The 26,155-nt window shown below is 31.4% G+C and overlaps 1 protein-coding gene across 1 annotated transcript; it reads right to left on the bottom strand.

Annotated features, from left to right (window-relative positions):
* Window positions 1–4,705: 4,705 nt before the first annotated feature.
* LOC111896598 (uncharacterized) lies at window positions 4,706–5,665 on the bottom strand. The gene has a single exon (XM_023892574.1). It carries the CDS (start codon window positions 5,663–5,665, stop codon window positions 4,706–4,708), a length of 960 nt encoding a protein of 319 aa, XP_023748342.1.
* Window positions 5,666–26,155: the final 20,490 nt, after the last annotated feature.

The following is a 26,155-nucleotide window of genomic DNA, read 5'->3' as shown; positions in this document are numbered from 1 at the left end:
CAAACACTTGTGTCATCGTTGTAACCATCCTTTTCTTTCAAATCCGATCTGTATACAAAATCATGTATTAACATCTTAAATTGTATATTCATAGTTTAATAAACTTATTAATTCACTAATTTAGAGTTTAATGCAAAACAATTATAAAAACTGTTACATTCTTACATATTTATACAAGAAAATTAATACAACCATTCATACATAAATAATTTATATTTTAATGAAAAAAAATAAATAAAAAGTTCACAACTTAATACAGTCAATTCACAATTTAATACAGTTAGTTCACAGTTTAATACACAAAATTCATAGATTAATATAATAAATTTACAGTTTAATATACAGAAATGTTATATTTTAACTTAAAACTTATATGTATACCTTTAAATATGAAGGCTAGTGTTTCTTTTAAAGTTTAATATAGTTTATATTTTATACAATTTATTTAAATTTAGAGAAAATCATATATGTGTATAATGATTCTTTTTTTTTAAACATAATTTTTTTTAAAAAAAAAAAATCATAGCTTAATATAGTTAATTCACAGTTTAATACTGTGAATTCACAATTTAATGTACAAAATTCACCATTTAATATAATAAATTCACAGTTTAATACAAAATTCATAACTTAATACAGTTAATTAATAACTTAATACAGTCAATTGTCTCTTTAAAAAAAACTTAATGCAAGCAATTCATAGTTTAATACAATCAATTCACAGCTTAATACATAAAACTTGTAGTTTAATACAATAAATTCACAGTGTAATACAGTTTAATACACAAAACTTATATATTTACAACAATATTCTCAACTTAAAACTTATATTTATATATTCATATCTGGAGGCATTTGTGTATATTAAAATGTGAATTTATTATATTAAGTTCTGAATAAAATTCACAGATTAATACACTAATTTCACAACTCATTTACACATAAAATTTAGATTTGGATAAAAAAAATCAGAATTTACAGTTTGATGAAACATTTCAGACACTAATTCATAGCTTAATTCCATATTTCAAACACTAAAATACACAGCTTATTGCAAAAAAAAAAAATGCATAACATAATACACACTTCAGACACTAATTCAAAGCTTAAAACAAAATTTTAAACACTTATTCAGAACTTAAAAACTTACAGATCTTGTTGAGGCATTTTATCAAACACCTTGTGTGCACATTATTTCCAGATCTGATGTGATTTACAGATCTAAGATTGTCATATTCCTTAGAGTCTTCGGATATTCAAGATCTGATCTTATTACCGTATAGATCATTATCAAAGCAGATCTGAAGCAACATGAAGACGGTGTTTGGAGGAGAAAACGAAGGATGTGGTGGAGGTAAGCAGAAGGAGGAGGAGGTGTCGGTGGTGGAACATATCTGATATGTGGAGATGCTAGTGGTGTTTATGGCGGAGCAGAAGCGAGAGGAGTGAAAAGAGGTCGCGGTCATTGGAAAATCATAAATTTAGAAGATCTGGTGCAACTATGTTCAGAAAATTACAGATATGAAAGATCTAGTGTCGCGACAATCAAAAAAACACTGATTTGGAGGTTGTCGGATAATTATAGATATAGAGGATACAGAAAAATTACAGAGCTGGACATCGAGAGTGGAGGAGGTGGTGGAAGAAAGATAATGCAGGGACGCGACAACAATCTTCCAGCAGTAGTGTTCTCCCGGCAGCGACAATGGTTATTCCAAATCTAAGACATTTCAGATCTACAGTTTCAGATCTACAAATCTAAGTAGATTCTGATGGTTTTGATGAGAGGATAAGAAGAAACAACAGTTGATCAGATTTGTCGAGGAAGAAAGAGGCCATGACGCCGGTAAGGATGCGAAGGTGGTGGTGGTAAGGTCGTCGGCAATAGTGGTTGCAGTAGGTGAAAGGTGGTGTTCAGTTTTGACAAGAATTTCCCTTAATTAGTTGGTTCTTAGGTTCTTAATCTTTTTTGGTTCTCATTTGAACCTTTACCTATATATATATATATATATATATATATATATATATATATATATATATATATATATATATTCAGCTATCGTTATTCATAAGTGAATAAAAATGAATCAGGTTTTTACTACAGTACATTCGTTATTCACTTATGAATAAAAACTATGATTAATTTTTTTTACAATTTAAGTATCATTCATATATGAATATAGCATATACTAAACATAGTATATTCATATTTAAATATTAGACGATGCATTCACTTGTGAATATTACATAGTATATTCACTTGTGAATGTTAGATGGTATTTTCATATGTGAATATTATATAGTATTACATGATATATCACATGAGAATAGTACATAGTATATTCATTTGTGAATATTAGATCTTATATTCACTTATGAATAATAGTTGGTATATTCATATGTGAATATTGCACAATATATTCATATATGAATATTACAAGGTGTTTTCAGAAATATATATAATTTTTATATGTTATTCACATATGAATAACATACAGACTTGCATATTTGTTTTGTGTTTTAATAATCACATATTGATTCAGGTGAGAAAACATATTCATATATGAATATAACGTGGTAATTTAGTTTATGCATTTCATAAAACAGTTGGAGTGCATACAAGTTAACTTTTTTAAAAATGTGATAAATACGATACTTTGACTATTTAAATCTTACAAAATAGTAGATTGGTAGAGAATATATGAAAATTTTCAAACAAAAAATGATTTGATCTTTTTCTAACTTTAATTTCGATGTTTTATTTGATGATCGATGTTGAATGAATGATACAAATTGAATTTTTTGTTGATTATCGATGATGTTGATCTAATGATGCTGGAAGTATAATTAATCATAGATGTTGAAGATATGCTCGTATTCAAGTAGAATTGAAGGTTGGATTGAAAGAGCAAAAAACGAATTTTTGTTGTCAACTGTTGAATGGTGTTGATAATCGTGTTATAGACGAAGATCGATGATTGATTAACACAGGATGACGTTGATCGATGATTTAATTGAAGAAATATGAATGATTGTTAAAGGTTGGAGGAGAAATTTGGATGATAACGATCGATTAGAATGAATTTCAACTGTTATCTAATTTTCTACACTTACGTATTTGTGATTGAATGCTATTATATCATATTTACAAATTTGTCACTGTGTCTTTTTATGCTTAGATTAAATGAGTGGCTGAGAATGATTCCCCCATTCTCAACCTTTTTTATTTTCTCAATTGAACCCACCTATATATACATATACATATATATATATATATATATATATATATATATATATATATATATATATATATATGGGGATAGGGAATATACATTACCGCCCCACCTAAGCTTAGGTACTAAACCTCTAAAATATGTCGTTTTAACATGCTAAATATACCCGGTTTGGTTTCACTTGGTAAATATATCATTCTCCATAACATTTCTTTCTTTCATTATCATTTTATCATCTCCGTTTTCTTTCCTCAGTTATCGTTTATCATCCAAGTGAACATTACTAAACCTTAAACCTAAACCTAAACCCTGAATTTAAACCCTAAACACTAAAGCTAAACCCTAAACCCTAAATCTAAACACTAAACCCTAAACCCTAACCCTAACCCTAAACCATAAACATTAACCCTAAACCCTAAACCCTAAACATAAACCTAAACCCTAAACCCTAAACCCTAAACTCTAAACCCTAAACCCTATTGTGTCGATCTTGAATTTACATCTTGAAGTATTAATCGTGAATCCATTAACCGTAATCTTTATATAGTAAAACAATGTATTTTCAAGAGGTTTAGTACCTAAGCTTAGGTGGGGCTGTAATGTATAGTCCCTTTTCCCTATATATATATATATATATATATATATATATATATATATATATATATATATATAATTTTGTTTTCACAGAAGTTGATATTTGAAAAACAAACCACAAAATTGAAAGTGATTCTAAGCAATATTATTCTTTTAGAATGTATTAGTGTCTTTGTTAGATTTTGATGTTTTCTTTCCCTATTTGAAAGTTTTTTTGTATTTTTATTCTTTAACAATAAATGTAATTCTAAGTAATTGTTACCCGTATTCTATAAGAATTAATGTAATTTTTGTTATTATTCTTCAACTCATCGGTTCAAATTTTTGTTATTTTTCAAAATGTTCATTCAATGAGAATGTGTATTATGTCCGAATATCATTCTAACAGAATCAGATCGTTTATGATTAAAAAAATATGTTCGAATTGAATTAACTAAAAAACAATCATAATTTTTAAAATTAAAAAATCAATTATCCCTTGAAATTCGATAATTTCCATTTTTAAATACTCCCTCAGTCCCAATTTAAATGTCCAGGTTACTATTTTAGGTTGTCCCAAAATAAATGTCCACTACTAAAAATAGATGAATAGTTTACCAAATTACCCCTTATCATTTGAGTTAACCAATATGTTTTTATTAATGTGTTTTATGATTAGTAATTAAAAAAAAAAAAAAAAATCATCCACAGAATATGGAAACAAATACTCCAGTAACTCTAGTAAACAAAAAATTCAATCATATGAATTCATTATGTAGTGGCATAGTAAATCAAATCGTAACCACACAACCAAAACATCTCACTTTTTCTAATTTTCATTAAAAAAAAGGTCAAAATACAAGTGTTCTTTTCCAAATAAGGTGACGTGCAATGCATTTTTACTGGTTCAAATACAATATGGCGTCGTCTAATAAATTTTGACCACATTCAATTTGGAGTGGCAAATTACCTTCTCGTTCTAACCTACATTTACCAATATGCGGTACATGATAGTTGTTGCCACCTTGAACTTTTATGATTTCTTTCATACATGTTTGTAGAGTTAAAAAAACATTGTTAAGTTGTTGTGATGGCATTCTTTCAAAAGATGTTTGAACCGCATCAACTAATTCATCAATTATACGCAAAACCTCTTGTTCTTGAAGTGATTGGATTGCTTGAAAAAAACCAAGGTCTAACACATTCAAATCCGGACTATTAGGGGGCTGAAAACAAAGTCGAATATCAAATCCATCTCGAGATGCCGCTTCAAGAAACTCGCTATCGTTAACATCAATATGGGGCTTTGCGTTGTCTTGTTGAATAAATATTGGACCGATATGACCTTGCGGCCATTTGGTTTTGATATCCGGTAGAACCTTTTCTATCAACCATGACCTTGTTACCTCTTTGTTCACCGATAAAATAGGCTTCGTCTCCAATGTTCCCGCAATACGGTTTTTGCTTGAACGCTTAGCGGGTTCTAATGTTGTAAACAGGTAGATACCAATTTTTCCTGAAAATACTTCGTTACCTAATGAATCAAATCTCGGTCTTGCTACGGCCGCTAGAAACATAACTTTTGTGATAAACTTTTTGCTTTTACATGTTCGCAACGGTTCATCCTCACCGGGGACAAGGTAGTAACGTTTTGATGGTTGTGATATGTAAAACCACTTTTCATCAATATGAACAACATTAAACATATCATAGAATGTAGGAATCGGACTTAATAATGATTGTATAGTAATCTTGGATAAGCAAAATTCTAACCTTTCTCTTCTATTCTCATGAGTTAGAGTCGGCTTGATTGCATTTGTATGTGGTCGAACTACACCTTCCTTGATACGTCTATGCATCGTTGATTTCGAGACATTTATAGATTTCGCAAGAGACCGTATATTGGCTCGACGACGTAATGGAACTTCTGAAACTTGATTCAAGTTTATTTGTACCCTTTTCCGCCCAACAACCTTTGGCTTATTTGAAGATAAATCAACTGGTAATCCGTGGTCAATTTGAAATTTAGCTTGATGCCAAATGCGACTAATTGTCCGTGTAGAAACCGAAAATCGTGAAGCTATTTCACTTATGAAACCTTTTTTTAATTCTCCATCACTACTTTCTTGCAATAAGAATTGATATATGGTTTGACGTTGGGCAAGGGTGGTGTTTTTTTAGTGGATGGATTTGTGGAAGGCTCCATATATGAATATTTGAATTATGATCAATAATGAATAATGTTTAGGCTAGTCACAGAAGTCTTTGCTTAAATGAAGACATATTTATATGTAATTAATGGGAAGTGAAAAGACACATGGATAAGTTGGCGGCAAAAGAAAAGGCTACGTAATCTAAAATCAAAATGAAATTTTAAATGAGTTTAATCTAAATGAAATTTTACTGTGATTTGCCACAAAATTATGGCGGCAAATTTTGCCTCCATTTGTTTATCAAAAATAATGAAAGTTTCAAGATACATTTTGGCAAACAAAATTTGTTTCAAGATACGTTTATTTGAATTCTAAAAGAAACTAAATAAAAAAAATTAACAAGGGTAGAAATGACATTTTATTAGGTAAAAGCCACATTGATTTGTGTTTTCTTAAACCGCGTGTTTTTTTAGGTGGACATTTATTTTGGGACGGAGGGAGTATAATTTAATTTAGGAAAAATGTTTGGACCACAAAGGATCCTTACATCCACACAATAGTTACAATCCACATTATAACCTAACTCTCTCTCTCTCTCTCTCTCTCAATATATATATATATATATATATATATATATATATATATATATATATATATATATATATATATATAGGGTGAGATTCAATAGAGAACCATAATTAACCAAGGAATCAAGGATCCAATCGTGGGCGTCGGAAATCATAACGATCATCGGCCAAGGAAATAGATGTATACTTTTACATTGGACGCACACATACCGGATTATACCAAAAAATCCACCCTTTACAAAAAAAAAAAAAAAAAAAAAAAAAAAAAAAAAAAAAACTCATTAGGTCATGTTTTTTAGAATGTATTAGTCTCTTTGTTAGATTTTGATGTTTTCTTTCCCGATTTGAAAGTTTTTTTAGATTTATTTTTTAACAATAAATATAATTCGTAGTAATTGTTACCCGTATTCTATAAGAATTAATGTAATTTTTGTTATTATTCTTCAACTCATCGGTTCAAATTTTTGTTATTTTTCAAAATGTTCATTCAATGAGAATGTGTATTCTGTCTGAATATCATTCTAACAGAATCAAATCGTTTATGATTAAAAAAATATGTTCGATTTGAATTAACTAAAAAACAATCATAATTTTTAAAATTAAAAAATTAATTATCCCTTGAAATCCGATAATTTCCATTTTTAAATATAATTTAATTTAGGAAAAATGTTTGGACCACCAAGGATCCTAACATTCACATAATAGTTACAATCCACATTATATATATATATATATATATATATATATATATATATATATATATATATATATATATATAGGGAGAGAGAGAGAGAGAGAGAGTGTGTGTGTGTATGTGTGTGTGTGTGTGTGATTCAATAGAGAACCATAATTAACCAAGGAATCAAGGAACCATTCATGAGCGTCGGAAATCATAACGATCAACGGCCAAGAAAATAGATGTACACTTTTACATTGGACGCACACACACTGGATTATACCAAAAAATTCATCCTTTACAAAAAAACTCACCACTTTTTTTCGTTTAAATTTTTTTTAGGCCATGTTTTTTATCGAAAAAAAAACCGAATATACCGTTGTTCACGATTTTTCGTAATCTTTCTATAGAGATCCATGATGATATATAAAAAATGAACTTTTCTTTCGAAAAAAACACTTTATTTTCTTTGATAAAAAAAGTTAAGGCCTATTTTTTTATAGAAAAAAAATTAATAAATATATCAAAATTCATATTTCTTGTACTTTTTAAACATATATTCATATTCATGTTTAAAAAAAACGATATTTCAGTTCAGATTCATATTGTAAACCTGTTCAGATTTACATTGTCAACCTCCTCAGATTTACAGTGTGTATAATAATAAGTCAGATTCACAATGTGAATCTGAACTGATCGGAGCTTTTTCACATTGTGAATGTTAAAATTTAAAATATTTACAGTTTAGATTCACAGTGTGAATCTACACCGATTGAGGTTTTTTTTTATGAACTTTCTCATATTCAGTGTGCATAATAGTAATTCAGATTTACAATGTGAATTTGAACTGTTCGAGATTTTTCATATTGTGAATGTTAAAAATTGAAATATTTACAATTTAGATTTACAGTGTGAATCTACACTGTTCGATGTTTTTTTTAATCGGTTTTGATGTTTATTAATAGAGTACAAAAAATTAATATTTTTGGTATAGTTAGTTTTTTTTTTTTTGATAAAAATAAACTTAAATAATGAAAAAAACTAACAAATTTAAGTGGGTTTTTTTCAAAAAAAAAATCGTTTTTTATATATCATCATGGATCTCTATGGAAAGAGGACGAAAAATCGTGACCAACGGTATATTCGGTTTTTTTCGATAAAAAACTTGGCTTAAAAAAAATTTTAAATGAAAAAAAGGAAGTGGGTTTTGTTATAATTCGCTACATGTGCGTCCATTATAAAAGTTTATAATCCTTCCTTTTGCCGTTGATCGCTTTAAATTCTGACGTTTCGGATTGGTTCCTTGATTAATAATGGTTCTCTATTGAACTTTTCCACACACACACACACACACACACACACACACACATATATATATATATATATATATATATATATATATATATATATATATATATATATATATATATATATATATATATATATATATCATCTCGGGGTTGAAATTTAATCTTCTAAAGATTCCTCTCTTTGGAGTCGGTGTCTCTTATGAGGAAGTCTTAAGACTACTTTTATGAATTGTAAGGGGGGGGGGGGGGGAATTTGCTTTCAATTATATTGGATTCCCGATAGATCCATTATGTTGAAGATTGATGATTGGAAAAGCATTATCGACCGTTATTACACAAAGGTTTCTACTTGTAAGGTAAAAACGCTTTCTACTACGTGTCACTTAACACTTTTTAAAGACGGTCCTTGGAAGCCTATGCATATATTTCTTCTCCATTTTTGAGCTCCTATTATGGTTCATAATTTTCGATAATTCGTGTTGCTTTGGTGTTTTTTTTGGTCGGGGATAGGTAAAGGAATATGTGTTAGGTAAAGTGGAAGAAGAGTTTCGATTTGAACAAAGAATACAATTTGGATGTTGGTAGTTTGCATGCGTTCATAATATTGTTAAAATAAAGATTGATTCTTTAAATAAACCACAAGATTTTTGGGTCAAGGTTGTTTCAAAATTTCATGTTGTACGATATAGTGTGATTGATTCGAGGCCTAAATTTCAAGTTAAGTAATTTGAAATACTAAAAAGAGAAATTTAATTAATTAGTTAAATGAAAAGTTGAATCAAAATCTTTAAGACGGTGAATTAATGAATGACATTTTAATAAATTCATTTAATTAGGATGTGAATGTATTTGTAAGAAATTTCATCATTTAAGGTTTAAATAGAATATGTGAAACTATACATCTTACTTAGAATGCCATTTTAGAATTAAGTCGGAATTTAATTATTGAAGATCTAAAGTTGCCAATTTTGGAAACTTATGCTTAACTTAGACTTAACTTAGTAACTAGTGTTGGACCTTATAAGTACAAATCATGTTTGGGGTCAAACTATAAACTATAGATTTGATTTGTTAGGAAAAAACCATTTAAGGGATTTTGTAATAATGTAACTTGGAGGAACTAATCTTGCCTTAGTATCAAACTTTTGAATATTTAAGGCCCAACGATGGTTCTTCCTACCATATGGAATATTTTGGTGAGTTTTGAGGAGGAAATATCATCTATGCAAAGAGGAAGCATAACTGTAGGACTAGTGAAGTATTTAAGTTATATTAAATTTTATGTTGTAAAGCTCATAAGGTAGTTGTTTCATCAAATTATTAGTCATTTAACTTCTATATTATATGGGTCATATCTAAATATGAACTCTATGATGCAATCCATCATTAGATCAATTTTAGTGTTGGATTTCAAAGTTTATAACATTAATCAATCCATCATTAGATCAACTTTAATGTTGGATTTCAAAGTTTATAACACTAATCGAATTATGCTAGTTCAAATATATGATAAAAAATAGAGTTATGAAGCTTTAATGGTGTTTTAGAAACCTTAGATTTACTAATTCATTTATGTATCCAATGGAATTTAATTTCTCAGTATGTATGATGTTTAAGATTGTGTTTTAGATTTAATTTCATTCATTTTAAGTCCTAATCATATGTTGAAATCTCCAATATGGTCAAATTTGAGGTTATGAACTTGAGATGAAGTTTATAAGATCTAACAATGATGGATTATTCTTAATCTATGCAAATTCAAGTTTTACTATGGATTTAGTGTTCTCTAGTGATTTTATGTTAGATTCATGTTGTCTAAGTTCAAATCATTAGAGAAATTTAAACTTAGTTGTCATATCTTAAGTTTTGAAGTTCTAATCGAAAGATGGCGGATATTATTCTTTGATGAATTAAGATGTTAATGATATTAATTATGTGTTATTTTAGTGTTAGAACTAACCGCTTAACTCTATTTAAGTATCCAAAGTCACTAAAATTGGATTTGGAAAGATTTAAATCAAGTTCGAGGAGCTAAAAAGCCATTTTGAAGTTTTTTGGTGGAAGTGCTAAAATTGGATAATTGCGGGCCATGTTTTTTTCTTTTAAAATCCACAATCGCTAATATTTTGACATTAATGCTTTGGGTGGTCAATGATTGCTCTTATTTTTTTTTTTTGGTCACATATTTAGTGTTTTATGAGTCTATAGATGTTAAATAAGTTTTAAAAACCAAAATTAGAGTACTAAGAAATAATTTAACATTATTTATATGGATTATTATGATCATGTAGGTGTCTGATATCTCTTTTATGATTTGGAAAAGTTTATTTAGAGGATATCTTACAGCTAAAGTAAGGTTGTTGCCCGAGAATACATGTCCCTTAGGCCCCGTTTGATACGCATTTTTCCAGGTCCAAACAGATCTTTCTGGTTGAATGGACCTGAAAGACTGTTTGATTTGCACAAAATAATGGGTCTTTCCCGGTAAGATATGTCTTTCCCAGAAAGCCCCAAAATCATATCTTTCTGGCTGAATGGGCTGGAAAGACAATTATACACCAAACCTCGTCTCTTTCTTTCTTTATTGGATTATTAATTTTTTTAAATAACTTTTTTTAAATTTATTTTTTTATTTTTTTTATTACTTTTTTCATCATTCAGCACAGTCAATCAGATGTACAATCAAACAGCATGGTTTCTTTCACAGTCAGAAAACTTTTCCAGACAACACTTTACTAGACAACACTTTCCCAGACAGAAACTATTAAACGGGACCTTACTTATTTTGATATGTGAGTTTTCCTGTATTTGTACTTCTATGTGCAATTATTGTATGAAATATTTCAAATAATATGTATGCATTCACGTAAAAGATTTTGCCATGAATTTTAAAATTGAATGTAAACTTATGATTTAAAAAGAGTTTTGAGCATGATCATTACACTCACATAGGATGGGATGAGACATGTGTGTTGTCAGGACATTATGAGATTTAGGAATACATTCTTATGCAAGAAGTGATGCATGTGAGTTGTGATTGACATATTATAAAGTCATGATAGAGATCGTCATGTTTGTAAACCCATTCCACAATTTCATGTGTGATTGTCACATGTCACTAAAATCTATGAGTGGTGTCCTAAACACTAAAATCTATGAGTGGTGCCCTAAACGAGTTTAGTGAAAGATGGTAATACCTTGTGTATGCTTCGAGTTACCATCTTGACTATTAAAAAGAAATAGATCTTTGATAAGGGTAGAGATTTGGGTAATGGTAATTTAAAAGTATATGCCCAAGAGATTGAGGGTTTAACTCTTATATGAGACATTGGTGTAATTTAGTAGTATATTAAATAAAAAGTGTGTCGTTGTTTTAAACAAATGATGATGATTTAGAACTCTTTGTATTTTAAAATGCCTAATTCTAAAAATATAGTTACTACTATTCTTTTTAATGTTTTAAAAATCTTATGGGGGTTTGACTTTGGCTATGGATTTTGTCCTTATCTAATAACTTTAAGAATTGACCTCGTGATTATTTCATAGGATTTCCAAGTCTGGTCTACATATTTTGATATGTATTCGGATTAAAAGACTTAGGGGCTGTTTGGCAGGATCTGAATTTTTAAGATTTGAACTTTTAAGAGGTCTGAATTTCTAAGAGTGTCTGAATTTTTAAGATCTGAATTTTTAACATGTTGTTTGGTTGGAACCTCTGAATTCCTGTGATGAATTATAAAAATGACCATTTTACCCTTCTATCTTATTTTTCATTGAATTCAATGTTTCTATTTATAAAATAACTGAACAAAAATCCTTAAATAATTATAATATATATATATATATATATATATATATATATATATATATATATATATAAACACGATACAAAATATTATGCTCTAATAGGAAGAGGTGAAATTATGATACTATAATAAAGAAATATATAAAAGTACATTGCTATTTCATGTCTTCACCCCTACAAAAACAAGCTTACAATAGGCTATGAAAACAAACTGAAAAATATGTTTATATGGATCACATTAAAAAAAAAGCATTTTTATGTAAAATTCCAAAAGAAGACCAAAATACCCCTTGAAATTTTCTTGCCCCAACCTTTAAACCATCAACTAACTCCCTTCTTCCGGCCATCCCAAGTCTCGATGCTTCATGTTATCTAGAATAACCTAGTACCACTTGATAATAACAAGGAAAAGACCATTATGCCCTTTATTCTTATTTTTGCTATGGGTGTTCGTTTGGATGGATCGGTTTAATCCGATCTGATCAAGTGAATCCAAATTAATTTCGGTTTTCAAAACGTAGATCCAAATAGTCCAAACTAAATTCAAATCCGATCCGATCCAACCAAATTATAATTCGGTTGGATCGGTTTTTTATAATTCGGTTTTCAAGAATTAAGACATTTCAACAAATATATAACTTTAGTATTAATTTACTTTATAATATAAACTAAAAAATATTGTTTAATTAGTTGTGAATTAAAACTTATAAATAACTATCAAGAAAAATATATTATAATTTACTACTTTATAGACAATTTTTTTTTATAAGAAATACATATTAAAGTATAATAATAGATGAAAATTTTTAATATACTAAAATTATAATTTAGTAAATTTATAAATTATTAAAGATATATATTAAAAAGAACAAAATAATAAATTGGAATTCGGATTTTTTGGACTATTTGGTTTTTATTTTATAAACCAAAACCGATCCAAAATAATAATTCGGTTTTGCTAAAAACCAATCCAAAAATCCGAATATCTGAACCAAATAGTCCGATCCAAATTTGTCCAATTGGACAATTCGGTTTTATCCAAATAGTGAACAATCCTAATTTTTGCAGCACGTCATTCAATATTTTTTTATCTTCAATTCAAAAACAGTAATACCCATCAAACTGCAACCAAGGGTATGATTACAGAATATACAATCTAAACATTAATACCCATCAAACACAACTTTGTGATTTGATAAAAAAAAACCATTCTGTAAAGCATATATTGATAGAACCTCACAGGACTTTTCACAAACAATTGGTGTGCTTAAGAGCTTCAATGACAAATCTAATTTCAACATTTCAGCATAACCTAATTTCAGCAAATCATATGACAAAATCACAAAAATCAGAAAAAAAAAAATCTGATTTGAACACATAATAATCGAGCATAAAACACAAAAAACGGATTTGAACATAAAAAAATCACAACAAGTTTTTAGCTAAAGATGCACATTCAACAAGTTTTTAGCTAAAGATGCACATTCAACAAGTATTTATCTAAGCACAACCAAGATGCTCCATGAAGGCATGAACACTTTCTTTGCTCGAAAACAAAAGCCTCAATAATTGACAATCAATTGTCATCCATGTTCAACATGGATAAACAGAAAATTTTGGTAAACTAAACATGAACATTCATGGAATTTAATTTTTTTTACCCACCAAAACAAAATATATCATAACAAAAAACCTTCAACTCATCCAAAAGGTCCAAAACCATAACTGATGTTCTTGGGTTCTAATATCCCATAAAGTTTTTAATCAACAACAACCTCTAGGGTTTTAAGCAACGTAACAACAACTTAGGAGCACGCTCTGAGCAACCTATCGATTTTCATGGGAAAAAAAAAAAGAATCAATGTACCTGCAACATAAGTCGGAGTCGTTGGCGGAGGCAAGAGGAAGTTGTCCATGCCTTCTTCTATGGCGGAGGATTTCAAGGGTTTCGTCTGTGGCGGAGGTTGTCGGCGAACCAGTTGAGCCGATTGTTGCAGAAGAGATTGAGAGGTAGGAGAAAGGAATGATGATCGATGGAGTAGAAACTAGAAAGGGAAAAAAAGAAGCGGATGAAATATTGAGGAAGGGCACACGCGTAATTTTTTTTATTCAGATCCATCTCAATGTCTGACCGAATAAGTGACAAAATTAAGGTTCAGATGTCAAAATAAGATTTAAACAAACACACTTAATTGGAGAGATTCATATTTGCCTTTTATTAAGAGACAATAAGAGGTAAACAAACAGCCCCTTAGTTGATTAACAGATATGAATTTAGACTTCAGATATTTAAAAGATGTTGTAATTTAAAACAAATATTAAGTTTTTACTTACAAAATTTTGTTTCTTAGGTTCAAAACTGAATTAAAATAAGCAACCTAGCATAAATTTGGTTTTATGTTATGTGTTTAATATTGATTTAATTTAGTATTTAAGTTGTTGGTTTTCTGATTACCATAAATGGTGATTATGATGACCGTTATATGTTTACAATATAAATAAATTATTTTTATACCGGTAATATATCTTCAAACATAGCTAACACCAATGTCTATCTGCATATATGTAGGGTGTAACTATATTCATGAAAGGTCGGTCTTAGGTCCTATCTTTTTTTTATATTAATAATAATTGTTAATAATAATACAAGGATTATATTTAAAAATAAGGGATTTACCTTAATATTTTTAAAAGACCTATTTTATAATTTGTGGCCAGAAAAACTACATCAACCTATATATTGTATATTCCACTTCAGTTAAACTAACCCAATGTCTTAATCCACTTAAAATTTATTTAAAGTAAATTTCTCGATTCATTTAAAACTAACCGTAAAAAAAAGATAGGAAAAAAACAATGTTTTAAAAACCGGCTTGAACAAGCAGGTCGAACCAGTTGGACCGAGAACCGAGAAAATGGATGGTTCAATTAGTACCAGTTTTATGTATATTTCTAAACCGGAACAAACCAACTATTTTTTACAGAAACCTGGTTGAACAAATTAAATTCAATAAAAACACATAGATATGAATCATTTTATATAATAAGCTTTGGTAATATTTTTTTTTCATATCTATTTAGTTTTCTTGGAATAAAAAACATATGATAAATGTTATGAAGTTTTTTGATGGTTTGTATTCATCTAAAACTATATTTTGTTTTGGTATTGTACTTATATTTTCTTCTAATGTAAGACTTATGATTATGTGTTTGTTTTAATGTATTTGGATTAACCTACAACTTGTTTTTATGTATTCTTAAAATGTTTGAACTTATGGACGTTAAATTATTGATTTATGAATGTATATGTGTGTAGCAAAAAGGTTAAGGGATAAAAATTGTAGAAACCGGTTTACCTGACGGTTGAACTAGAAACCAACTACCATAGCGGTTCAACTAAAAAGTTGGTTTTTTAAAAACAATGGAAAAAAGACTTATAAAACGTGATCATTGATCGACATGTCCAAACGCTTGAAACTTCATCATGTTCTCACCGGCCTAATTGATCAATCCCACACTCCCATTGTCCGGCGTCCGACCAATCCACCGATCATCGTCGTCCTCCGGCCTCCGCCAGGTGTCATCGCCTCCTGTCCTCCGCCCTTCTACGCTCATTCCCTCTAGCCCCAACCTTTTGTTGCCTCCATTGGTGTTGTTGTTGTTGTTATTATTATTATTATTATTATTATTATTATTATTATTATTATTATTATTATTATTATTATTATCAGTTTCATTTACAAGTGCTATATAGTTTTTTGTTCTAGATTCTTCACTGCAAAGTTAGATTAACCACTTGCTTTTTACCTAGGGTTTGTCCTCCTTTTAAGCGTTCGGTATACATTATATAATACAATAGCTTATGCTAAATAAGTTCACAAGTCTTAAATAGCCAATTAATCATAAATTTATATAAATAAAATCATGCAGTAAAAATATAATAGCCATGATATATGTTGCTAAACAAATTTGCTTTTTTTCCTATTCATGATGAAAAAAACAAAACATTTGACAAAATATCTTAATTATAAAAATTAATCAATTTCATTATCTACTTTAATAAATGAAGTTTTTTTTGCCACATGACATGCACTCATTCAATTTGTCAAATGTCACTTTGTGGTTATTTTGAATTAGTTTTTTTTTTCATATATGATTTTATGAGTTTTTTTATTTTATTAAATTCAACATACTATTTTAATATAATAACGGTACTAAATTAGATATCAGTTTCATTAATGAACTTATCTTTTAATTTCAAAATTACCAAATTAAGTTCATTAGTTTCTTTTGTTTATTTATTTAAATTATTTGTTTAATTTAAAAAATAAAAAACATTTCAATTATAATAATTCATTATTTTTTTTATTTTTTTATAAATTAAATTTTTTTTAAATATTTTGATATTTATATTTAATTTTTTTAAAAATTAACCGATATAATAAATAAATCTCACAACTAATAGGATAATAAATAAATATAATTTCACTCATGATGTTTAATTATTGCCTTTGTTATTACACATCACAACTCACAAGGCCATAAATATCTTGATTCCTCTTGTGAGATTTGGGATTTTAAATGGGTTATGGGTCAAGTGAATAAGCCCAATTATATATCATACACAGCCCAATATTAATCCTAAAAATGTAGTTTCATTCTATTTTATTCTTAAGGATAATATGTTTTAAAACAACGTTTGAGAATCTATATTTTGAGAGATTAATATTCTGCAGCCTCTACTAGAATACGGTAAACTAATAAATATTGATGTGACATAGATGAACAGTGATGTAAATAAATGTTTTTGTAACCATAATATTTTATTAAAAAACTAACATCATGCCAACATATAATAAAAACCATACAATTTGATTACGTTTAAATCAATATTAAAAATAACATTTTTTTATAATAAACTTAATTTGATTTCAACCGAACATTAAAGAAATGTAAATGAAACACCATCAAGATTATTAAATCATTTGAGATTTAAAACACTTTATTATATTAACAAAATTATATTATTTAACAAATTGATCATATTTTTAAGGCGCGAAGTTCATCTCGTTGGCTATTTTTTTTAGCTTCATTCGGTAATGCTTATTGGCTGTCATCTATATTATTCCAATCTTTATCTTTATATGATTATATCATATATTTTCTGGTAGATATTCACATGCACTAAGAAAATATGGCACTAATTTTCAAATTGTTTATCAATATTATTATTTACGCTCATAAAAGACAATGATAATATGCAGGGGCAAAGCCATAAAATTTTTTTAGCGTGTTACTCATAATTAATTAGAATATTGTTAACATGTAGTCGCGTGCGTATTAAGCAAATAAATTATCACTGCTGGTTGTACTAAAAATATAGCACTGGGAAGCAGGATCGAATCCTCAGGGACACAGCCTAATGGTCAATATCTTTTGCATCAGGCACATCTAGTCAAGAAACAGAAAGTATAAAAGATAGATTTTAAATTTAACTAAAAACTAAAAATGCAATGATATTAAACTAAATGAAAATCAATAATAAAAATGGTTTCAGCTCTGTTGGGACTTCCCTAATCATATAACTGATCCAGATCTGATTATTTGAGATGCGTTCTATGATTCTATCTAAGCTGGTACTGAGAAAAACTAACAAGCTCTAGTAATTTCTCTTTTACCTTAATTAGTTAACCAAAACAAGCTCTTTAATTAACCATAACTTTTTACTGTCTAATCAAACAAGCTCTTAATTAAGATAAGAAAAGTTGCATTAAGTTCTATGTAAAATTCTCAGCAATATCCAATACTTCTCACAAGCTCGGAAGCGTAAAGATATGATTTTTCAGTTTATACCAGAGTTAAATCCTAAAACGGAACCAATCTGATACTTGTTACTTTTACTAATTTATTAGAACAATTACGGATTCTATTAACTGATTAACTGGAATGATAAAACCCTAGCTAAGTGATCAGACTAACAAGAATTCAAATCAAACATTCATTAAGCTCAAAACTGAAGAATCTAGATAGAAACACAAATCAAAAACCAGATCTAATGATCAATCACATGAAAAGTACTTGTCTTGTAGAACTAAAAGCTAGGGTTTAGCCAGACATGGCTAAAATATGACCAAAACAGATGAAAAAAGACATTAAACTACTAAATCTTACTAAACTAAACATAGGAGATGATCCACAGTCTTTAGATCTTCAGAAATCGTTGAAATCGAAGAAAAAACGCCTCCAAAATCGTATTTTCGTCGTCTGGAACCTCTGGAATCGTCAACTTAGGTTACAGAATGCTATCAGGGTCTATTTATACGTCCAACAACAAAAACGGCGCACCTGCGATCGCATGTACACAACCTGCGATCGCAGGTTTTGAAATAAATGTGTCTGGTGCCTTTTTAATGAAGTAGGATTCTATTTTGACACTTTTTGGCCAACCTGCGATTGCATGTACACAACATGCGATCGCAGGTATTGAGTTTTCACTCCCGGATGAATTTTGGGCACAAAAGAACCTCGAAGGCAACCTGCGATCACAGAAAAGGTCACACGCGATCGCAGGTTGTGCCTATGACGTCTGAAATTTCGTCTACTTTTCAGATCATTTTGAATCGCATCAATCGGAGTTATGGTTCTCGAGATATGGTCAAAATACTGACAGGGGGTCAAAGCTGCCAGCAACATCCTTTAACTTTCTATTGCAAATTTTATCTTCGTGTGATCAATTCGATCGGATGTTTCCTGACCAAAGCATCTTGCAAGCATTCCTCAACATACTCCATAAGTCCCAAGCTTCATTTTAAGCTCCAAACACGCATCCAACTGCTCCCAAATCACTGCTCCACTCGAACTATTTGAAATTGACATAAAAACATGAGCAGTACGGGAATTCTAACGAAAGACATGAGCTCAACATTATTTCAATAAATGACATTCAAATGTACAAAATATGATGTTAAATGATAATGAAAACTACCCTAAAAAATGCATAAAATGGCATCTAACAAATATATATATATATATATATATATATATATATATATATATATATATATATATATATATATATATAGAGAGAGAGAGAGAGAGAGAGAAAGATATATATATATATATATATATATATATATATATATATAGATAGATAGATAGATAGAGAGAAAAAAATGACAAAACTGTAAAAATGGTCCCTGTGGTATGTATTTTTTTGGGGTTTTAGTCCAAACCATGACTTTTTTGGCTTTGGGGTCCTTTTGGACTAGTTTGTATGTGAAAATGGTCCCTCCGAAAATTGAAATGACTAAATTGCCTCTTGTTATGTTTTTTATGTTTTTTTTCTATTTAATTTAATCTTTTATTAATAATAAAATGGGACCCACACCCCATTCTCTCTCTCTCTCTCTCTCTCTCGTTAAAGTCTAGTAAGACATCCAAGAAATGTATTTTTGGGATAATGGGAACACACACATATACACACTGGTGAACACATAAATACATAATCCACAATCAAGTTACAAGTGTATGTGTGTGTGCGTTCTTCTCGTTTATCCATGTAGAAGATCCTGAAATCGACAATTGACATCCCTCACAAAACCCATAACAGTGAACAGGGGTGGCGGTGTAAGGAGGTGGTGTTGAGATGGTAGAAGTGGTGGTTAATGGGTGGTCGACAGAGCTATAGGGTGGCAATGGTGTTACACTTCTAGGGAAGTGGAGAAACAGGTAAGAGGGTGGTGTCCTTCCATTCGAGTCGAAATTTCGAAGAAATTTACAGGTGGGTCTCAAATCATTTCCAAAAGTCAAACACCAGTGTTCTTTCTTAAAATTGCAGAACAAATCTAAAGGTTTTGACTTTTAACCCTGAAACTCTGATTTCTATCCCATCGTATCTTCTTTTACGGTTCAATTCCTGTAATCTCTGTAAATCGTTGTTGCTTTTCAAGCTTTTAGCATAATCCCTTTTGTGTATCTTTTTCATTGCTAATATGATTTTACATCTGTCGCGGAAGGCATTAAAGGTGTTTAGATTGTTGCATTGCTTTAACTTTTAGCAAATCATATCCTAAACAACCACCATCATTGGTGTTGGGGGCAGTTTTACACTATGTATGAGGCATTGAAGATTTGAAGTTAGTGACTCCAAAGATTGGGGCAACATTCTGGTATTTGGGCCTCATCGAGCATTTTCTGTGCAAGGTAATCGATTCTTGAATTTAGTATTTTCTCCAGCCCACCATCAGCTCATTGTGTATACAACAAATGGATGCCCTGCCCACTATGTCTATCGATAGCAGAGAACAACTCCTCACAACGACTCCGATTTACATGATGAATCGATCGATGAATGGGGATATTTTCAGAACGGGAAATGACACCAGGAGGAAACGAGAAATGACACCAGGGGAAGAATCTGCTGAGGTAGAAGTGAGTAGTTAGATTTGGAGAGAGAGATGTGGACTTAATTTTAAATTTAAAAATAATATAAATTTTAAAAAGTGAAAGAAAAATGAAAACTAAATTCATTAAGGGTATAATAGTCTTTTTAGTTTGGACATGGACCAAAACTACAAGTAAACTAGTCCAAAAGGACCACGAAGCCAAAAAAGTCATGGTTTTGACTAAAACCCCAAAAAAATACATACTACAGGGACCATTTTTGCAATTTTGTCAAAAAAAATTTAAGGGTGGGTCTGGGCCTACCCTAGCTCATAGGTGGCTCCGTCAATGATAATGTGGAAGCATGTAATATTATAGATGATAGATAAAAGTATGCTTAAATTTAGTCATGAACTTAACTTAACAAAACATCGACTGAACTATTTATGTTTTAACAATAAAGTGAATGTAAACTTGATATCTTATAATTGTGTGAGTGACACAGAAACCCCCAATGATTATGGTTGCAATAGAGTCCCCATACTATACAATGGTATATATAAACAACCAAAACCATACAAAGTATAATATAACACACCTTCGTAGTTGGAGCAGGAGGTTCTCGAATGGTCAAACTATGTCTAAAATCAAGGAACATTTGTGTAGGTAGACCATTTGTAAAAATATATGCATACTGATATGCGGATGAAACATGAAGAACATGCACATGACCAATCGCAACATGCTCCCAAAAAAAATGTAAGTCAATTTCCACATGTGTGCTTCGTTGGTGTTGAACCGGGTTGGAGGATAGATACATGGCACCGACATTATCACAAAAGACAACAACGACACATGACAAAGGGCAATACAAGTAAATAAGGTGGTTCGAAAGCTGAACAGTTTTAGCGACTACATTAGCTACCCTAGATACTTGGCTTCGACACTAGAGCGAGAAGCAATGTAGTGCCGTTTGGAGGACCATGATACAAGATTATTGTTGGATGGAATGTCTAAGGTCATTAAATATTGATAATTTTTCTAATAATATCAGAGTCCTTTTGGGTTTCTCTCATGACCCAATTAAGCAATAACGAATTAGAAGAAAATAAGTTTGTTAATTTATTATGGATTAATAAATTAATTAGAAATTATTTTGGAATTAATTAAATAGTTTTAATTAATTAAATGAGTTTAATATTAATTAATTTATTAGTAATTAACTAGACTATTCCAGAACCCTCTAGAATAACAGTAGGGACAAAATCTTAGAGGATATGAATTATTCTTAGGAATTTGAATAACTTAAGGATTAAGGAGGAGGCTATAAATAAGATTTTATAGGGCAAACCCTCACCCTCCTTACCTCCTAAAGATTTCATCCATACCTCCCTTTTCTCTCCTATTTATGAAAATAATAACTCTTCCTGGGGATTTATTCTGATTTTCAAAATTACCCTCTTTCCTAGGTTTTCTCATTTTTGCTTAGTTAGTGACTTACGTGTAAAGAAAAAGAGAGATTCCTACTTTGGGTCCTTTCAGCCTTGCAACAGTGGCCGTTACAAGATCCCAATCAAGGAATCAAGAATATCAAGATCAAGAGGTTAGTAATTTTACAAGTTTTAATGTACGTTACTATAATAGTAAAAGCTAGATTCATAGGACGCATGTACACATAGGGTTTATTTTGTTTTTTGTTGTGTAAACTACTGTGTATAGAATACAATAAATCCCATCAGTTATCACCAAGATAGACACAAAAACCAATGGTGTGTCGATGTGCTGAGGGACAACTGGCCCAATCAGCTTCCAAGTAAACCAAGCGATCGACGGTTGGAAAACAAATGTGAAGACCATGTGTAAGATTACCCTTAAGGTACCCTAAAATACACTTGAGAGACAGAAAATGTAGAGCACTCCGGTCATGCATGAAGAGACGGGCTTGTTGTACGTCATAAGCAACATCAAGACAAGTAAACGTCACATATTGAAGGGCTCCTACAAGGCTTCGGTATAATGTCACATCAAAAAATAGATCTCCATCAGTGGAGAGCTTAGATTTTAGTGTCATCCAGAGCTATAGGGATTACACATGGTCACATCAGCATGTGTAAGAATCTACCGAGCAAAAAAGTTTTGGGATAAAAAGAGATTTAGGGCACTGCGAGAGGAAATAATGCCAAACAAAAGGGACCGATAGCCAAGATCAGACATTGGAAATTCAAATGATAGTTGAGAGATGACTTTGGAGATGAGAGAATGAGATGAAGGGGTAAGAATAATATCTTTTACATAAAAAATGAGGTAGATGTGTAACACCCTGTTCATTTATTAGATAAATAAATAAATTAATAATGAAATGGTAGCCCTAAAATAAATGATTATATATCAAAGGATGGTCTTGAGGAGTTAAAAGTTATAATTATAGAAGTTGGGGGATGAATTGTAATTCACGGATTAGTTTGTAAAGAATGTTGGAAGTTGAGAGTGATTTGGTAATTCTGGGTTTAATTTGAAATAAAATCATGAAGGAAGGGGTTAAAGTGTAAGTATTGGATTCAATTTAAGAATAAATTATGGAAGAGGGGTTGTTTAGTAATTTTGGGATTTATTTTGTAAGGAATTATGGAAGGGAGGGCTAAAGGGTAACTTTTGGATTTAAATTGAAAAAGACATGGTAAGGAGGGACTAGAGGTGACAAATTTGTAGAAAGTTTGGATGGGATACGGGACTTTAAACCCCGTGCGTTCTTTCCCTCCCATGTTTGGATGAACAAACCCTAACCCTATCTAGAATTCTCTACAGCCGCCACCTTACTCCTCACCTTCAACCGTCGCCATGAGAGATCTTCGAACCACCGTTGAAGCCAGCCATCGGAGTCCATCCTCCCCCACGTCGGAGCGAGAGCACGTCCCTCGGAGGATTGATTGTTGCTGTGAGACGTCGGACCTCAGTCGCCATCTCCCTCATCTTCTTGTTCGTTTTCCGATCAGGCGAGTCCGCCAGCGACCACCTCGCCACCAGAATGCTGTCACCGGCCGGAGACGCCATGGGCCACTCGGGAGCCACTGAGATCGAAATTATAGCCGGTTCGTTAGGCTTAGGTTAGTCGCCTTCTCATTTTCTTCCTTTCTTCTTGTCGTTCGTTGTTGCCATTATCGGGTTTGATTGCTACTGCCTTGTGTCGTTGTTGTTGAAGCCGAAGCCATCATCTGTCGCCGCTCAAATTTGTCGCTAAGGGTGCTGCCGACCCCTAGGACCGTCAAAATGCCCTTCACCGCCGCTTGGTGTTCGTGTGGATGCGTATTTTCTCGGGGTCCGGTCTCTAGTTTGGAGTTTGTGCGCGTGTTTGGGTGTTTTGCCAGAGTTCATGGAAGAGCCACTGCCACTACCATGAGGTGGTGGCTGCCACCATGGGTGGGTGTATTTTCTTCAGTGTGTGTGTGTGATTTCGGATCTTGAGCTGTAATTTGTAACATGAATGGTATTTGAGTTGGAAAACCCTAATGCCAGTAAATCTTAATTTGGGGAATTAATCGGGAGACACGAGAATTATTTAATAACTTGAGATATTAAATAATAATCATTGGTAAAGATTAATCTAAGCGATATTGGACTTAATGGATTAAGTCCTTGATGGGTTAAGTAGGAAACTTAACCCTAATCATCATTTTATGTGAAACCCTAATTTCACTTGGGTTTATTGCTGGACCATCCAAAGTCAAGCCAATGGATTAGAATAATTTAATGGGCCTAGGGTAAGGCCCACGTAAGGGGCTTGGGCCCAATTTGGAAAATTGGGCCATAGGTGGGCCATAGTTTGGGCCTTAATGATTATATGATGTTGGGCCTTAGAATGAGACCATGTTTAGGCCTAGGCCCAATTTGGGAATTTGGGCCATGTGTTGGGCTTTGATTCCTAATTGACTTTTGGCCTATGGATTGGGCCTTGGGCTTGAATAAGCCAAGTTCGGGGTAATGTAGTAATTACCCAAATAATATACTTATGGTTATGTATTGGGACCCAATTATTAATTGGGTGTTATTTTGGTGTTGACAGTTCGGGAATCTGTCAGCCAACAGCTGGGGTTGAGTCTGCGGGACTTCAGCAAAGTGGGATTGTGTCTACGGGACTTTAGCAGTGTGATGTGAGTTACCTTCCAGTAGCGGTGGGTCTACGGCCACAATGCCGACCCACCAGTAGGAGTTGTATGTTAGATGATTGTCTTTGTGATATCATCTAGGTTTGCTACTACCTGATATGTTATATGCTGGCATGATATGTTATATATGATAGTGGTAGTAGGAGGGGAATAGTCCCCAAGTTCGGTTGTTAGGACCGAAGGGTAGTTCGGACACCCCAGGTATGTCTGATAGTATGTTTGTATTATGATATATGTGATAGTAGCTGAGTGTGGGCGAGGCCCGTATCTCAGAGATAGTGGAGTGTGGGCGAGGCCCGTATCTCCATGAGTGTGGGCGAGGCCCGTATCTCCTAGCTGTTCATTATATGATTGTATATACTGGTATGTTATGGTTTAGTAGCTGAGTGTGGGCGAGGCCTGTATCTCAGAGATAGTGGAGTGTGGGCAAGGCCCGTATCTCCCAGCTAGCGGAGTGTGGGCGAGGCCCGTATCTCCCAGCTAGCGGAGTGTGGGCGAGGCCTGTATCTCCTAGTTGTTCATTATATGACTGTATGGTATGTGGTATGATGGGGGAACTCACTAAGCTTTGTGCTTACGGTTTTCAGTTTTGGTTTCAGGTACTTCGTTTTCAAAGGAAAGGAGCCGGCTCGATCGCAGCGCATCACACTATGTTTTCCCCACATGAGATCCTAGGGGATTACACTCTGATATGGTTTTATGATACTATGTTTTTGATTACTGTCACTTGGGTTTTGACATGAGACTTTATTATGAATGTTTTTATACTGATGGTTTTATGTAATAACATAAATAAAAACGAAATTTTTGGTCTTGAAATTTGGGATGTTACAAGATGGTATTAGAACTGTGATGAAAATGTAATATAGAGCTGTCATATTTGCTGCTGAGAAGGCATAAAGATAAGAGATAGACCGCAAAGCATTGGTACCACACTTAAGGAGTTGGTTGAGAACGTAAAGAGCCTTTTTCATACAACAAACATGATCTAAAAACCAAGATTCGATATATCTAGGTGGTTGACGCATATAAACAGTTTCAATAAGATCAATGTGAAGAAATGAGTTTTTAACATCAAGTTGATGAATATGTCAGTTTCCGAAAATAGAGATATTGAGCACATTGTGAATGAGTTTTGGATTTCATTGTTGCAAACATGTTACGAGTCAAAGACCTCAAAACCACCTCATATTTCTCTTCTTGATTGGATGTCATTTATTGATATGATGATCGCTTAGTTGCCCATTAGGATCAATTCCAAACAACTATGTCA

Source organism: Lactuca sativa, chromosome 8 (assembly GCF_002870075.4).
Source record: "Lactuca sativa cultivar Salinas chromosome 8, Lsat_Salinas_v11, whole genome shotgun sequence".
NCBI lineage: Eukaryota > Viridiplantae > Streptophyta > Magnoliopsida > Asterales > Asteraceae > Lactuca > Lactuca sativa.
This window is presented reverse-complemented; position numbering and strand designations above follow the sequence as displayed.

Bases quoted from the DNA above. Each gene is read 5' to 3' on its own strand.
- LOC111896598 (XM_023892574.1), bottom strand. From the start codon at position 5,665: ATGCATAGACGTATCAAGGAAGGTGTAGTTCGACCACATACAAATGCA.